At 35.3% G+C, this 15,276-nt stretch overlaps 1 protein-coding gene across 7 annotated transcripts in view; it reads left to right on the plus strand.

Annotated features, from left to right (window-relative positions):
• The window catches only part of CSNK1A1 (casein kinase 1 alpha 1), a 47,731-nt gene that overhangs the window by 18,080 nt on the left and 14,375 nt on the right, over positions 1–15,276 (plus strand). For 5 of the 7 annotated variants that reach the window (XM_045037016.1, XM_045037025.1, XM_006928000.5 and 2 more), the window contains exons 3-7: positions 1,835–1,961; positions 6,154–6,252; positions 8,650–8,733; positions 12,991–13,130; positions 14,486–14,564. In XM_045037016.1, the coding sequence (XP_044892951.1) occupies positions 1,835–1,961; positions 6,154–6,252; positions 8,650–8,733; positions 12,991–13,130; positions 14,486–14,564 (529 nt within the window). The remainder of the gene's footprint in view (positions 1–1,834; positions 1,962–6,153; positions 6,253–8,649; positions 8,734–12,990; positions 13,131–14,485; positions 14,565–15,276) is intronic. The other 2 variants (XM_045037032.1, XM_045037034.1) reach the window with 1 other exon arrangement.

Below are 15,276 nucleotides of genomic sequence, written 5' to 3' on the forward strand. Positions count from 1 at the left end.
GTGGCTCAGTTGGTTAAGCGTCCCGACTTCCATTCAGGTCATGATCTCATGGTTTGGTTCAGTTCGTGAGTTTGAGCTCAGCATCAAGCTTTGTGCTGACAGCATGGAGCCTGCTTGGATTCTTTGTCTCCCTCTCTCTGCCCCTCCCCCCCCACCTCTCTTTCTTTCAAAAATAAATAAACATTAAAAAAAGATAGAAGTGGGAAACATGGAGGTGACAGTAGGAACTAAGTAGCTTTTAGATAAGTAGTAGACTGTTCCGGGCTCCTAATCTGTGTGGTATCAGTTTTTATTGGAGTTAACGAAGAAATTATTCCAGTGTAGTTGTAAAATAACTTGTTCTTAAAGAATTTTCTTTTATACTGGCCAATTTTCTTTTCAAGCAGAATTAATAATCTAGAGAAGTTTAAAATTTAAATGGTAGTGCTTATTTTTAGGAAGGTACCCTTACCAGAAATACAGGCATATAGGAACTTGAAATCATTTATTATAGTGATTCCTAGCCCTTGGAATCTCTAAAATTAAAAGTAGATATTCCTGGAGTTTTTGGAGACAAATTGTATATTTATCCACAGTAATAAAGCATTGGATAATTAAAACAGGGCTCCAATTAAAAGCAAATGTCATCTTTGTTGTAATACTGGTTATTTTCTGTAATTAAGCAAAAATGTGACTACTTTTTTAAAAAAAGAGCAAGTGATTATTGATTAAATACAACATGGTAGTAAATGGGACAGGAGTTCTAAAATAAAAGAGATCTTTGCTTTGTAAGACCAGTATAGTTTCCTTCATTTCTTCAAATAGGAAGTAGTATCAGATGAGATTAAGGAATTTGCTAAAGGTCATAGGAATCAGTGGCAGATAGGTATAGAATTCAAATGGTTAAGTTTACCTGCAAATTCTTTTTTTCCCAAAGTTTTTATTAAATCTCAGTTAACATACAGTATAATACTGGTTTCAGGAGTAGAATTTAATGATTCATCACTTACATGTAATGCCCAGTGCTCATTACAAGTGACCTCCATTAATACCCATCATCCGTTTATCCCATCCAACCTCAGTTATCTGTAGTTAAGGGTTTCTTATGGCTTGTCTTCCCCTCCCCTCTTTGCCCCCTTCCCCCATGTTCATCTGTTTTATTTCTTAAATTCTGCATATGAATGAAATCATACTTGTCTTTCTCTGACTCATTTGCTTATTATTAGCACAGTACACTCTAACTCCGTCCACATGATTGCCAGTGGCAAGCTTTCATTCTTTTTGATGGCTGAGTAATATTCCATTGTGTGTGAGAGAGAGTGCGCATGTGTGTATATGTACATAACACACACACACATCTTCTTTATCAGTCAGTGGACATTTGGGCTCTTTCCATAATTTGGCTATTGTTGATAATGGTGCTATAAACATTGGGGTGCAGGTGTTTCCCCCATGAATCAGTATTTTTGTGTCCTTTGGGTGAATACCTAGTTGTGCAATTGTTGGGTCATAGGGCACTTCTATTTTTAACTTTTTGAGGAACCTAACTAGAAAAGTAAAGCCATCTTTTTTTTTTTTTTTAATGTTTACTTATTTTTGAGAGAGATAGCATGCACATGAAGGGGAGGGGCAGAGAGAAAAGGAGAGAGAGAAACCCAAGCAGGCTCTGCACTGCAGCCCCAATGTGGGGCTCTAACCATGAACTGCAAGATCATGACCTGAGCCATAATCAGTCACCCGGGCATCTGGAGAAGTAAAAACTATCCTATTATTAGGGCTTAAGAATTTTGAAAATTTAGTGATATTAAATGATAATCAGCTTTTCATAAAGTCCTCTCTTTTCCCCTTTTGTTAGGTGGTATGGTCAGGAAAAAGACTACAATGTGCTAGTCATGGATCTTCTTGGACCCAGCCTCGAAGACCTCTTCAATTTCTGTTCAAGAAGGTTCACAATGAAAACTGTACTTATGTTAGCTGACCAGGTATGTGAAATGTGGATGAAAATAAAAATTGAGAATACTACTATTTAACTGTAATGTAAATTTTCATAAACCAGAGTGTGTATAATCCTGTGTGTCAATCTTATGTTCAGCACAAAAAAAAAAAAAAAAAAAAAATATATATATATATATATATATATATATATATATATATATATATATATATATATAGGTTGTGCTCACTCAAGTGTACTTTTCTCTAACACAGCTTAAAGATGTTTTCCTGTGGTCATAGGATAGAAATGGATTATATTCGTTTGTTATTCACCTGTAGAAAAGTACTTTTCAAGCTGTTACATCAGATGCAGTCTGTTTCAGTGTAGAATATAGCAGGTTTCTTTATAAGATTTTTGAAAGGGCTCAGTATATATGGAGAGAAATATAAATATGTAGAAGTTTTGGATAAGTGAATTGGATGTTGTACATTATGTGTGGGGCCTTTAGGAAAGCTACACGTATATTTTTTTTAATTTTTAATACTTTTTTTAATGTTTATTTTTGAGAGTGAGTATGAGCAGGGGAGGGACACAGAGAGGGGGGGGACAGGATCTGAAACAGGCTCTGCTGACAAGGGCTCGAGTTCACAAACCTGTGAGATCATGACCTAAGCCGAAGTTGGACACTTAACCGACTGAGCCACCCAGGCGCCCCCTGAAAGCTATAGTTTTGAGGAAAACAGTACTGAAATAATTTAAGGAAGAATTTTTGACCAAGTAAATGTTTCTTGAAGTAATGAATTCTCAGCCATTGCTAGTATTTAAGCAAAACCGGGGAAATTTTGAAAATGTCATGAATTAAATTCATGCACTGGCTGAAGGTTAAATTGTTTTAAAGCCAGGGTGCCTGGGTAGCTCACATTAAGCATCCGACTTCAGCTCAGGTCATGAATGATCTCATGGTCTGGGAGTTTGAGCCCCTAAATGGGCTCTCTGCTATCAGCACAGAGCCCGCTTTGGATCCTTTGTCTCCCTCTCTGTTTGCCCCTCCACTCTGGTTCTCTCTTCTCTCAAAATACATAAACTTTGTTAAAAAAATATATATAATATATATATACACATATATATATTATATATATTACATATTGTATATATATTATGTATGTGTAATATATATATAATATATATAAAGCCAGAACTTCTATTTTTTTGTCTTAACAAAATAAGAAAAATGATTTTAAAGAGTTTTAAGATGGGGGAATGATATCAGGAACAAGCCTTCAGGTAGTGGATAATATGGTTAAAGATGATAGGTAAATGTCAACGAATTTGTAATTTTAAGTATTTTTTTTAAGTTTATCTTTTTGAGAGAGAGAGAGCGTGTGTACACATGTAAGTAGAGGAGGGGTGGGGGTGGAGCGGGGAGAGGGAGAGAATCCGAAAGCAGGCTTCAGGCTGTCAGGGGAAAGCCCGACATGGGGCTCAGTCTCAACGGAACCGTAAGATAATGGTCTTGAGCCTAAATCAAGAGTTGGACACTCAACCGACTGAGCCACCCAGGCGCCCCAAGGAATTTATGATTTTAAATTTTGGTCAAGAAACAAGGGCAGGAAAATGATGGAAATGTTTCAGGTTAAACTCAGTGCTGTGGAAGAGAATATTTTTAAAATTTAGATTGGATGTTGAAGTAAAATGAGATGGTAAGAGTATAAAACCAAAGGATTAGAAAATAGTGTTCAGTCTCTGTAATCAGCATCGACATTTCCAGTAAGGTTAACATAAAAACTGAGGGGCTCAACCAATATTAGCAAATTACATTGTTTTATTTGTGGTACGATAAGAATTTAAACACTGAAAGGTAAAAATCCTTCTATGTTTTAAGTAACATGAGTGAATCCTAGTAAAAGAGTTTATATGCTGTAGGTTCAGTAACACAGAGGTATTCATACAGAGAACATTTATTCGGGGCTGCTGCTTTACTTAGCACTGGAGGGTGCAAAGAAGAATAAGAACTCTAGTCCCTTTCTTCTAGGAGTGTGGAAGTTAGAGAAACAAAAAATACGATGTTCAAGATTTCTGTGATAGAAGTCTATATATGGGGTACACTGTTAACATAGAAAAAAAGTAGTTCAAGGAAGGGTGTCGCGAGAAAGCAATGGTTTAAGGAGGTAACTGCTAAGTCTTGCTGTGTATATGATACATTAATAAGACTTGAAGGTAAGTAGTTGGTGCCATTTATTATCTTTGCCGAGCCTTTTCCCAACAAGTTAATAATCCTGATTTAATGATGGGTATCACTTAGTTAGGACAAATAAGTACATTAAGTGGGCTGAATGTTTTGTTTTAGTTCCGTTAATAAAGTACAAGTTGCTGCTATAACTAAAAGTACTGTTTGGACATTGTATACAGCTACTTCCTTGAGTATAAATAGTTTAAGCTAGAGATTACAAATTTGGCTTCAAGAGACACTTGTCAAGGTTCACAATCTGTATGGTAATAAAAGCTCTAGGGAAAATGGGGACAAATAAAAAATAGAATCCTGACACATACTACTGAGAAGAGCAAGAACATATGGGTAGAAAGGTAATAGTCTTTGGATATTGAAAACATTTTCAGATGCTTCTAAGTATCTTATAGACACTTAGACATATTTGATAATTGGAAAATTAAAACACAAAAGGGATTAAAAGTGATGCCATAAAGTTACAAGACAGTTTTTTTAAGTTAAAATGTATTTACATAACAAACGTAAATAAAAAGATTGTTATGTGCAAAGAATTCTTAAAATCGACAAGACTAGGGCAAGCCAAAAAAATAATGGACAGAGTATAGATTGATAGTTCATAAGATAGTAAATGAGACGACTTTTAAACCAAGTGTTAGGGAAGTAGAAGTGAGGTCAATACCTGCCATTGACAGAATTTAGAATTAAAGTTTGCCAGTGGGAAGAAGAATATTCTTAAGTACTGCTGGGAAATGAATTGTTAGAGCCTGTGTTGAAAGACATTCTGATGCCACCTATCAAAATGATAGCTGCTTCAACCGATTCTCCCTACAATTAATTGTATGGGGTTTATAGTCCATAGGAATAAAAGCACCAGTAGATAAGAATTGATTGATTGGTTTAAATCAATTGGTTTAATCAATTGGTTTGAGAGAGAGAATGAGCAGAGGAGGGGCAGGGAGAGACAGGGACAGAGGATCCAAAGCAGGCTCTGCATGCTGACAGCAGTGACCCCGATGCAGGGCTCCTACTCAAAAACCATGAGATCATGACCTTAGCTGAAGTCGGGTGCTTAACTGACGGAGGCACCCAGATGCCCAGATAAGGATATATTTAAATATATTAATAGCATTATTGTTTACAGTGGGAAGATACTGGGAACAATGGAAATAATTTAAGTTGGGATGATCGGGGAGAACCTAATGCCAAAGATCTATACCATTCAACTTGGCAGAATGTCCAAGCAATTAAGAAGAGGTTGTTGGAATGACAGGCTTCCTATTCAGTTTTTGAATGTGATTTGAATGTTATTACTGAAGTGTGGAGAAAAAACATGGGAGAGTTCAAAAAGCATCTAAGAAGTAAAACCCAGCATGTATATGTCCCCATGTGTTAGTTTATGTTGTATATGCTACTGACTTCTGGGAATGTTTGGGTTGTTTAGTTAAAAACAAGCCAACAAGAATAAAATGAATAGGATGCTTCCATTCCAATTTAAAACAGTAGCAACTTCTATCTTTCAGTTGGTCAACACCTTCTGTTCCCAATTATATGTGTCTTGAGTTTATGAATGTATGTATGTAAGAGCACAGAAATGGATAATGCCAGGCTATTCTAACACAGGTTACCTCAGGTGGCATAGAATTGGGGTGGAAAGTTGATGATTTAGCTTTTCCTAACTGAAACAATTCTAAACTTACTATTTTTATAATTTAAAAATTGCAAACATCAGTTCTTTCTGTCAGGTTAGATGATTGTCATATTTATAATCATTAATACTAGAACATGCCAAAGAATGGGGCGGGTTTATGCTTAGATATTCATCAGTCTAGAGATAAATGGGGAGCCTGGTTGCCCTTTACATTTAATTTTGTCTAGCACTGTTTTTGTGAATTTAATACCTGGGATCTTGAAAAATAATTGAGATACTGAAATAATTGAGAAATAATGTGTTGCTTTCTTTTTTCACAATTCAAATCACATGATTATCTCTCCCCCCCCTCCTTTTTTCCAGATGATCAGTAGAATTGAATATGTGCATACAAAGAATTTTATACACAGAGACATTAAACCAGATAACTTCCTAATGGGTATTGGGCGTCACTGTAATAAGGTTAGTCAAATGTTCTCTGCATGAAAGAGCAAAGAGTAAAAACTCCAAGAATTGCTTTGGTAAACTTTGAATCTTCAAAAAGTCATAGGAAATTGTATTTGCTGTTGATGATTGCTTTAAAAGATTGTGCTAAAGGATAATCAGCTAACTCTTATTAACTTAGTAACTTGAAATAAATTTTCTTCCAACTTACCCAACCCAGGTTAATTATCTGTATGGAAATATAAAATTCCCAAGGGCTTTCTAATGAAATGTAATCATCTGTTATTTAACTATTCAAAAGTTGTATCTATTTTTCATTCGTTGAAATAGTAAAAAACCCCATATACATTTTTTCCTGAATGCTAAAATCAGATTTTAACCTTTGTCACTGAAGCGTGGGTTTTTGCAATATATGTGCTTGTGCCAGCGTGGGGACCACTGACCCATCTGTCACCATGGCGTTAACATTTGCTGACTGAGCATGATCATAATGAGAATTCTTCAGTCCTTGGATTTGTGTATTCAAAAGGTTAACTTTTGGGCCTGCTTCAAAAGTAGTTGACAGTTTCTTACTTGGGTGCCAAGTTGGGTGGATTCTCTACCCCTTCTCCCCCTTTTAAAGGAAAATATAGTCAAGTGAAATGAATGTTCATACAACAAAATTAGTATTCATTGGGGTCTCAGAATGGTTGAACGTATGGGGTGATTGGGTTTGAGCTAGTGACGCATGATTGCAGTTAGAAACTAATTGTGTTGAAATTTTTCTGCAATGATTAGTTTTATTGAGTGAATTGCTTTATTTATCGATTCAATGTTGAGCTCGGGCAGACAGGCAGCATTGGCAATGCACTAAGCATGTTATGATCTGATGATCTGATAGAAATTCTCAACTTCAGGACAACATGGGGCTTTTTGGTTTTTGTGGGGTTTTTTGTTTTGTTTTTGGAAGGAAGATTCCCATTTGTTTTATTAAGTCATTAGGAAGTGTTTGGTGTTTTTTAGGTCTGGCTATAAATGTTTACCTTTGTTTGCCTGTATGAATGCCAACTTGTAGCCATTACCATTAGAACTGGTGTTATTTGCTAATGCGTGAGACATTGATGTTGGTCTGACCAAGTTTTAGGAATTTAAATTTTTTTGTAAGCTAACCTTTAAATAATGAAAGGTGTGTATATCTACATATAACTTACCTTGCCATTCCCAAATTGCATCTTTGTTTATTTTTAAATATTATGTAACTTCTCTCTCTGAAGCATCCAGGTTCTTAATTGTTATTGTAAAACCTGGTGGTTTAATTGAAAAAAATTTTACTGGTCTTAATTTTTGGGGCATTTCTGTTAGTTTGACCCTGATCTTTGGCCATTTCCCAGCCCCCCCCCTCCCTATTTTCTTCCTGATAAAGACCCACTATCCTCATGTGATCTGTGTTCTGCATGTTGACATTGCAGTACATGGTTTTTGTCTTAAAATTAAATGATGACCTAGATAATAACTCTTTGCTCCCTGCCCCCCTTTTAAAAATAGCTTTGTTAATTACATAGTTGTGTTAGGATGTCCAGTTTGCCCCATGATGAAAACCTTTTTAGGCTCTTGTGTCCTCTTTAGAGATACTAAAAAATATTGTGGAGCTGCTTGCTGTTAATAGATTCAGAGAGTCCCTAGGGTAGAAGTGCAGTGTTTCACTTAACTAAGATTCAAATTCTAAATGTTGTTCTTGAACATTTTAGATTAGTGTTTTGTTTCTGTAGTTGGTTTTTAGTGTTTTCTTTCTGTATTGTAGTTTGAAAAACATGCCAGTTTTATGAGACTGGAGTCTTTGGTTAGTTTGTTCTAGTAGTTTTCTATTCGTGGGAACAAATGGGGGGCTTTTGAGGTTGATTTTTTTTTTTTAAGTCAAATTTCTTACTTGGAAAATTGTTCTGAATTTGATATTTAGGAGTGACCACTCCAATCTTAGTGAATTTATTCATCTCTTCCAGTAATCAGCCCTGCATGCTTATGAAAACCAATTTTGAGGTGACTAAATGCCTTCTACCTCTTCCTTACTGAAGATTTTTTTCCCCTGTACAATCTTTTTTGGGGGAAGGGCAGATTGTGGTACCAAATATTGCAGAGCCAAATTCCCCATTTTTGATGAAAATATTAAAGAGCCAAATGTCACCATTGCTATCCCTGATTCAGGCAGTGACACAATATAGTGGCATTAAAAACTTGAGTATTTTCCAGAATTCAAATGTTCTCGAGCATGTGATTCTTATTTGGAAAACTGAGAAGCTACAGTGCTTGGTGGAAGAAGGATGGCATTTGGCTACCCTGTTCTTTCTCTAATGCCTCGGTGTTGCCTGTCTGCGCCGGCCATTGTTGCAATGTAAGCAATACTGTTTGATGCACTGCCACCCTCTATTGTCTGTTTAGTGTTTAGAATCTCCAGTGGGGAAGAGGAAAAGAAGCATGACTGTTAGTACTTCTCAGGACCCATCTTTCTCAGGATTAAACCAGGTCTGAAACTGTCTCCTATTCCAACCTCAATCCCAAATTCATGTGCTTTTCTTTTTTATTGTTTTCTTTTGATTATTTTTGTTTTGTTTTAATTCTGGAGAATGTAGATCTTGCTCAAGCATCTCTTACGTTGGCATTATTCAGACATACTTGGCAAACATATAACATTACTAAGATGTTTTTTTGTGGCTTTTGCTTAAAGCTTGTAAAGTGTAGAGAAAACATAAATGAAAACAGGATTATGTTTAGATCTGTAACATCCACATGAGGAAATGATATGTTGGTCTAGTATTGAAATTCTTTATCTAATGGTAAACTTGAGCTAGACTTTAGTTTTTAAGAATGTATTTGGAGTTGCAGAACTTTTAATGCATGAAATATATCTAAATTCAGTTGCATCAGTGCTGTATGATGAATATATTCTGCCTCAATTCTCTTCCCTTTCCCTAGTGAACTTCAGGTAAGTGTAGACCAGATTTCAGATCTAGTGTGTCTAGAATTGATTGTACCTCAATACGTGAATTATCCGACTTCAGCCAAACGGCATAAAATGCTCAAAGAGCATCATGTGCTCTGGAACTAGGAGACATTGCAGTCTAACAATGTAACAGTAACATAATTGAAGCCCTTAGCAAACAATTACCATTAATAACATGTAAGATCAATTAATGCATAACCTGATGATTTAGTGTTTGGCAGGCTAAGTAATAAACACCCCAGTACTTTTCTTAAAAAAATTTTTTTATCTAAGTGGAAGTCTCCACTTCTTTTTTTCATAGAAGTTGGCCAACTTTGTTAAGCTCTTGAGCAAAGAAGTGAATGTTAATCATTCAATTTAGTATACACTGAGAAGGAAGTATTGTCATGAGTAATCAAAAAAGATAAGTTGAATTTGGTATAGTTTCAAAGTATGTTCCATACTTTGTACCACATGCATCATCTGAGTAATCATTTAATCCTTTTCTGTACTGCCCAGCATTATTCCAGGGATCATCTTCTGCTGTTACTGGTTTCTGAAACTCAAACTTATTTTTATTCACGGAGAAATAGTAATTGTTGTGACTAGATCTGAGGTGGGGAGAGAGAGAGGATGGTGGGTAATTAGAGGCACTTTGTAAAGCATCTAGTTCCCCATTTTTGCTTATCCATTCATTCACACAACTTCTATTTTGTAACATAATCATTTAGTAACTTCCATAAAATGACATTGAATCGATTATATTTTCTACATACAGGTTAGCTGGGTTGTGAGGAAAAGTGATCCTGTGAATGTTTTGAAAGGGCAAGGAAATGTGACCCTCGTTAGGTGAAAAATTGCCAGATTAAGCTAAAAACTAAAATTATCGATAGTGTTTCTAAAAACACCTCTGCTAAAATAAAATGCACCTCTGCTGAATGACGTTATCCCACTATGCCCAACATTAATTCACTCCCACATGCCTTGGAAGAATAGACTGCATTCTGTAAAACAGGCACAAATTTTACTTAGAACACAAAATAAAAATTCACAGAAAAGCAGCTTGACCCACCAGAGAAATTAGACTTCTTTTGCATATGCAAATGTATAAAAATATATTATCTTATGACTTACTGAACATTGACTTTTCCTTGTTTGGTTCTCCCTTTACATATTTGCGGCTGTTTGGTTGTATCCTTGGAAACATGGTGTCATGTAAACACTTCCATTTTGTGTATATTCATTTTTAAATTCAAAGCAGAGAACTAAAGAAGTTGATAGGTACCAGAAGATCATGAACTACCAAGAGATTAAAAAAATTTTTTTATGTTAAGTAGCTTTCTTTTTCAGTTATTTGTTCTTATTTTCACCTTTGCTTAGCAGTAAAATTATTTTTCCTGACTTTCAGTTTTTATAAGAGGAGAAAATTTAAATTGTTTTATTTGCTTTGTAGTTTTTTGTTTTGATATTAAAGATTGAAATATTTGAGAAGACAGTGTGTTTATTTTTTGTTTTCTAAAACTACATTTCATCCTTTAGCATTGTGGAAAGAACACTAGAGAACATTGAGTTTCATGGAACAATCTTTTAAAAAGTTGTGAGAAAATGTCTGGTCATTGAGTTGCAAATGGAGCAACTGAATGTAGACTTGGACATGAAGGACATTATCAGATCTAATTTGTCAGAGTTATTCTTATTTTCTCCTCCATTTTGAAGTACTAAAAAGAAGCAATCCTAGGAAATGTCCTTTAGAGGAGAGTCTTTGTCTTAATTGCCTTTTGTTTAAAACTCACGTAATTCTTACGGGCATTAAAAAAAAATACTGTGGAGCTGGATGTCTTTTTGTGTTTGTTTTTGCCTTGTTTTCTTTTCAGTGTGAATCTGCAGAACTTAAGTCATGCTTTTTGGTTTGCTTAACAGAAATGTATTTTGCTTATTTTAATATTTGTGTACTGAACCCATTTTCATATCAACAGAAAAGTAGGAGTGTGAGCTTTATTTCTCTTTGTGTGTTCTAAGACTTTCTCTTGGTCGTATAATAATGCAATTGCCGAGGAAGTGAATTTAATCTTACCAGATAGGTCTCATTATCCAGTTAAATTTTACTAAAAATTTGCTCTTCATTCTTTCATAGTAGACCAGGGAAAATAGGTATGTCCTTGTTACCTTGGTGACAATAAGCTCAAACCTCAATGTCTTTTCCCATCCAATGTATAAAAAAGGCCCGCCTTTTTTTTTTTTTAAGATTTTTCTTAAAGTAATGTCTACCCCCAACGTGGGGCTCGAACTCAAAACCCCAAGGTTACGAGTTGCATGCTCCACCGACTGAGCCAGCCAGGTGCCCTTCCATAGAAGTGTTTTTTACCCTGCTAAGAGAGGCACTTGATCAGATTTTTTTTTTCACCCAAATCAATCACTTTATTTTTTGTTTGTTTTTAATTTTTTTTAATGTTTATTTATTTTTGAGAGAGAGACAGAGCATGAGTGGGAGAGGGGCAAAGAGAGAGGGAGACAGAATCTAATCTGAAGCAGGCTCCAGGCTCTGAGCTGTCAACCCAGAGCCCAACGTGGGGCTCCAACTCACAAACCATGAGATCATGACCTGAGCTGAAGTGAGATGTTTAACCAACTGAGCCACGCAGGCCCCCCTCAACTACTTTATTCGTACACACACCCTAAGAGGCTAGGTGATGGGTTTCTTAGGATATCATAGATTGTAAACTGGACAGAAGGGACCCAAAGTCTGCCTAATGGAAAGAAAAACTAGAAAACGTAGGCACAACTAGGGAAAAAAAGGTCTAGGGCTAGGTACTAAAAGGGCACCTAGACCTGCCTGTTGGATAATCTTTGTAGACATAACTTTAATAAGAGAATTTATGATAAAGACTAAAATTCGAAATAAAGATTATTTATTTTGCTTTAGAAGGTACATAGATAAAAACTGGATTTTTTTTTCTTTTTTGTCAAAAATAGGGGGTTTTTTTCCTTCAAAATTTAGCTACATTATAAACATATCTTACTCCCATGTGTCCCATATAAACATGATAGCACTAAACATTATTTTGTTCTAAAATACTAGTCTTGTTTTTAGTTAGCTCCTTTAAACTGCTAATTGTAAGTTATCTTGGTGTAAATAGATACTAAGTGCTTTTTTTAAGATTTTAGATCCATATTTATATTTCCCAGAAGTTTAACCTGATGAATGGATAAATATCAGTGGGAAGCAGTAGAATGTAATGCATGCTTGTTTTAAAAATGCTTATTTTTTTTTTTGTTAATAAAAATCTTGGTTTTGTTGTCAATATCAAACTTTTCCAAGTTGTCTTATTTTAGATAATGAACATTCTGTTGCTATACTGAAGGAAGAATAGCCTTTGCAAAATGGAAGAATTCCAGATAGCTTACGTTCAGTTTTTGAAACCTCATGCTTGTTTACCAACAGTAACAGGATGTCAGGTTTCATTATGGCACACAGCACGCTTTTCAACTCTGCTATGAAGCATGTATATATTTCTTCACTACTTTTCTAAAGACAGGCTCCCGAGTGTGTAATAAACTGGGCCTGTGAAGTTGGTTCAGCTGACAAGGATCAACCATTTAACTGTATTTGCTTTAACTTGATTTATTGATGAGAACTAGTAAAAACTTACCGGAATGTTAAGTTTGTTCATTATCTGTTTCGCTTACGATACTTTATTTTGATACAATTGAACAAGATAGAATAGATGCTGTTGAATGAGTAAGCAGCAGTTCAACTGAGCAAGGTTGGAAACCTAATATCCCTTTATTTTCTTTTAAAGTTATTCCTTATTGATTTTGGTTTGGCCAAAAAGTACAGAGACAACAGGACAAGGCAACACATACCATACAGAGAAGATAAAAATCTCACTGGCACCGCCCGATATGCTAGCATCAATGCACATCTCGGTATTGAGCAGAGGTAAGTTTGAAAAATGAATGTGTTTCTCAGATCCATAGCAAAAGCCACTAATGGGTTTTAGAAATATTTTAACTAGTTTCTTATGATGCCTAAAGATGTCTCTTGGCTGAAGATTTGAAGGACGCTTATTAATTCTTTTACCTGTTGAGCTTTAGTCAGTGCTGTGATGCCAGTTAAACGAGATACCTTTTGTTTCTTTGTTGAAGGTTGTCTCTTGGGGAGAAAATACTCCGTGATGGAAAATTAGAAGCATAAATGTAATTTATCTTGATGTTTGTTTACTTGCAACTGAAGACAGTAGTACTTATTTTCTTCACGCTGATCTTGAATTTTTATATTTTAGTGATGCAAGTTGAGTTTGGAAAATAATGTTTTAGTTATTTAGTTTTACAAGGAAAATGTTACCTGAGTCCTAATGAACTAAGAGGGGGTTGGTGGGCCATCTCATGTTCTGCTTTTCACTCCTACATAAATTAATAGGATCTGATCTGAAGTAAACATTGTCATGATCTCGGTGCTTTTTCTATTTCTTCTACTATTTTTTTCTGGTCTTTCATCTTCCCTTCCTCTTTTATCGATCAATTTTTATTCCTTAAAACAAGCATAGAAATGATAAATGATATGCTTCTAGGTTCGGGAACCTCAAGAGAAGGATCTTAAGCTTAGGAAATGTTCAGTGTGTATGTGTATATATATATTCACATGCATCATTAATTGGCTTTAAAATGTTAATTGGGGAGCTTGGGTGGCTCAGTCAGTTAAGCATCTGACTCTTGATTTTGGCCCCGGTCATGATCTCATGGTTCATAAGTTTGAGCCCCATCACCATGCTGTTGGTGTGCAAGGAACCTGTTTGAGATTCCCTCTCTCTTTGCCCCTACTCTGCTGTGTTCTCTCTCTCTCTCTCTCTCTCTCTCTCTCTCTCTCTCTCTCTCTCTCTGTGTGTGTGTGTCTCAAAAATAAACAAACTTAAAAAAATGAAATGCTAATTTATTTCAGCATCCCTCAAGTTAGTTTTTAGGAGCTTCTGCAAAACTTAAAAGTGTCCTGCTACTTTGTACTTTGTTCTATCTTCTTCATTAACCTCATTTAGAAAGTTGTCTCGCTAAATTCTTTTTGCTCTTTAGAAATTAAATTGCAGGACTGTGTTGGATTTTATAATTTTGTATTCTGTGAGAAAATTTTGTTTAGAAGTAACTCGTTACGAACTTTCTTATTACTTTAAGTACCTTCTTTCACAAGCCACCAAATTGCTCTTTCTCTTCGCTTGGGAAAACTTCTTGTGTACCTGGCTTTTTTTTTCCAGATGCTTTCCATAATAATTCCAGCTCGTAAATTTACATTTTCTTTTCTAGTCGCCGAGATGACATGGAATCATTAGGATATGTTTTGATGTATTTTAATAGAACCAGCCTGCCCTGGCAAGGACTAAAGGTAAACCAGACTTCCATTACCGGTCTTTTTGTTTTGTTTTAAGAATAAAAATACACATTGGAGATGAACTTTAAGGTCCCTTTGAAACCTAAAGCTTTCTGAGAGTGAATGAACTTTATTTTAACCTTTTATTGGGAAAATAAAATCTGATCGCTTCAGCAAGAATTAATAGAATCCCATTGTCAGGCCTGAAGAACAATTTCCTTTGGGACAGTAAGCAGATACCCACTGGTAACCAGTAGCTTTATCCGAATGGAAATTGACGTGGGCTAATTAAAGGTGGAGGCTTTCTGATTTTGATGTGTTGCCAGTGTGTTGAAAAGGAAGACTTTTATGTGTAGTAAAACTGGTTCGTCTAGTAGTACTACTAGCTATATTATTTAATTATCCTAACATTTGCTCCTATTAATTAGGAGTTTCACCTTGATTTTTGTGAGTGTCTGTTAATGATAAAATCACTGTGTCCTAGAATTTAATGGCTATTCTGATACTTTATTGTTCCTTTAAAGGAAAATGGTCCCTGTGTTTATTTAGCATCTGTGAATTAGATAAATTGCTCAGTGCTTGTGTGGATAGCCCTATCAAAAATGAGTAATTTTTACACTGGAAAAGTATTTTGACGTAACGCAACTTACTAATGTTACTAAATGATGAGCGCTTTTGTTGGTATTGAGCTGCCTTTACTTTTGCCCTTGTGTTGAGTATTGATTAT

This window comes from Felis catus, chromosome A1 (assembly GCF_018350175.1).
Source record: "Felis catus isolate Fca126 chromosome A1, F.catus_Fca126_mat1.0, whole genome shotgun sequence".
Lineage (NCBI taxonomy): Eukaryota > Metazoa > Chordata > Mammalia > Carnivora > Felidae > Felis > Felis catus.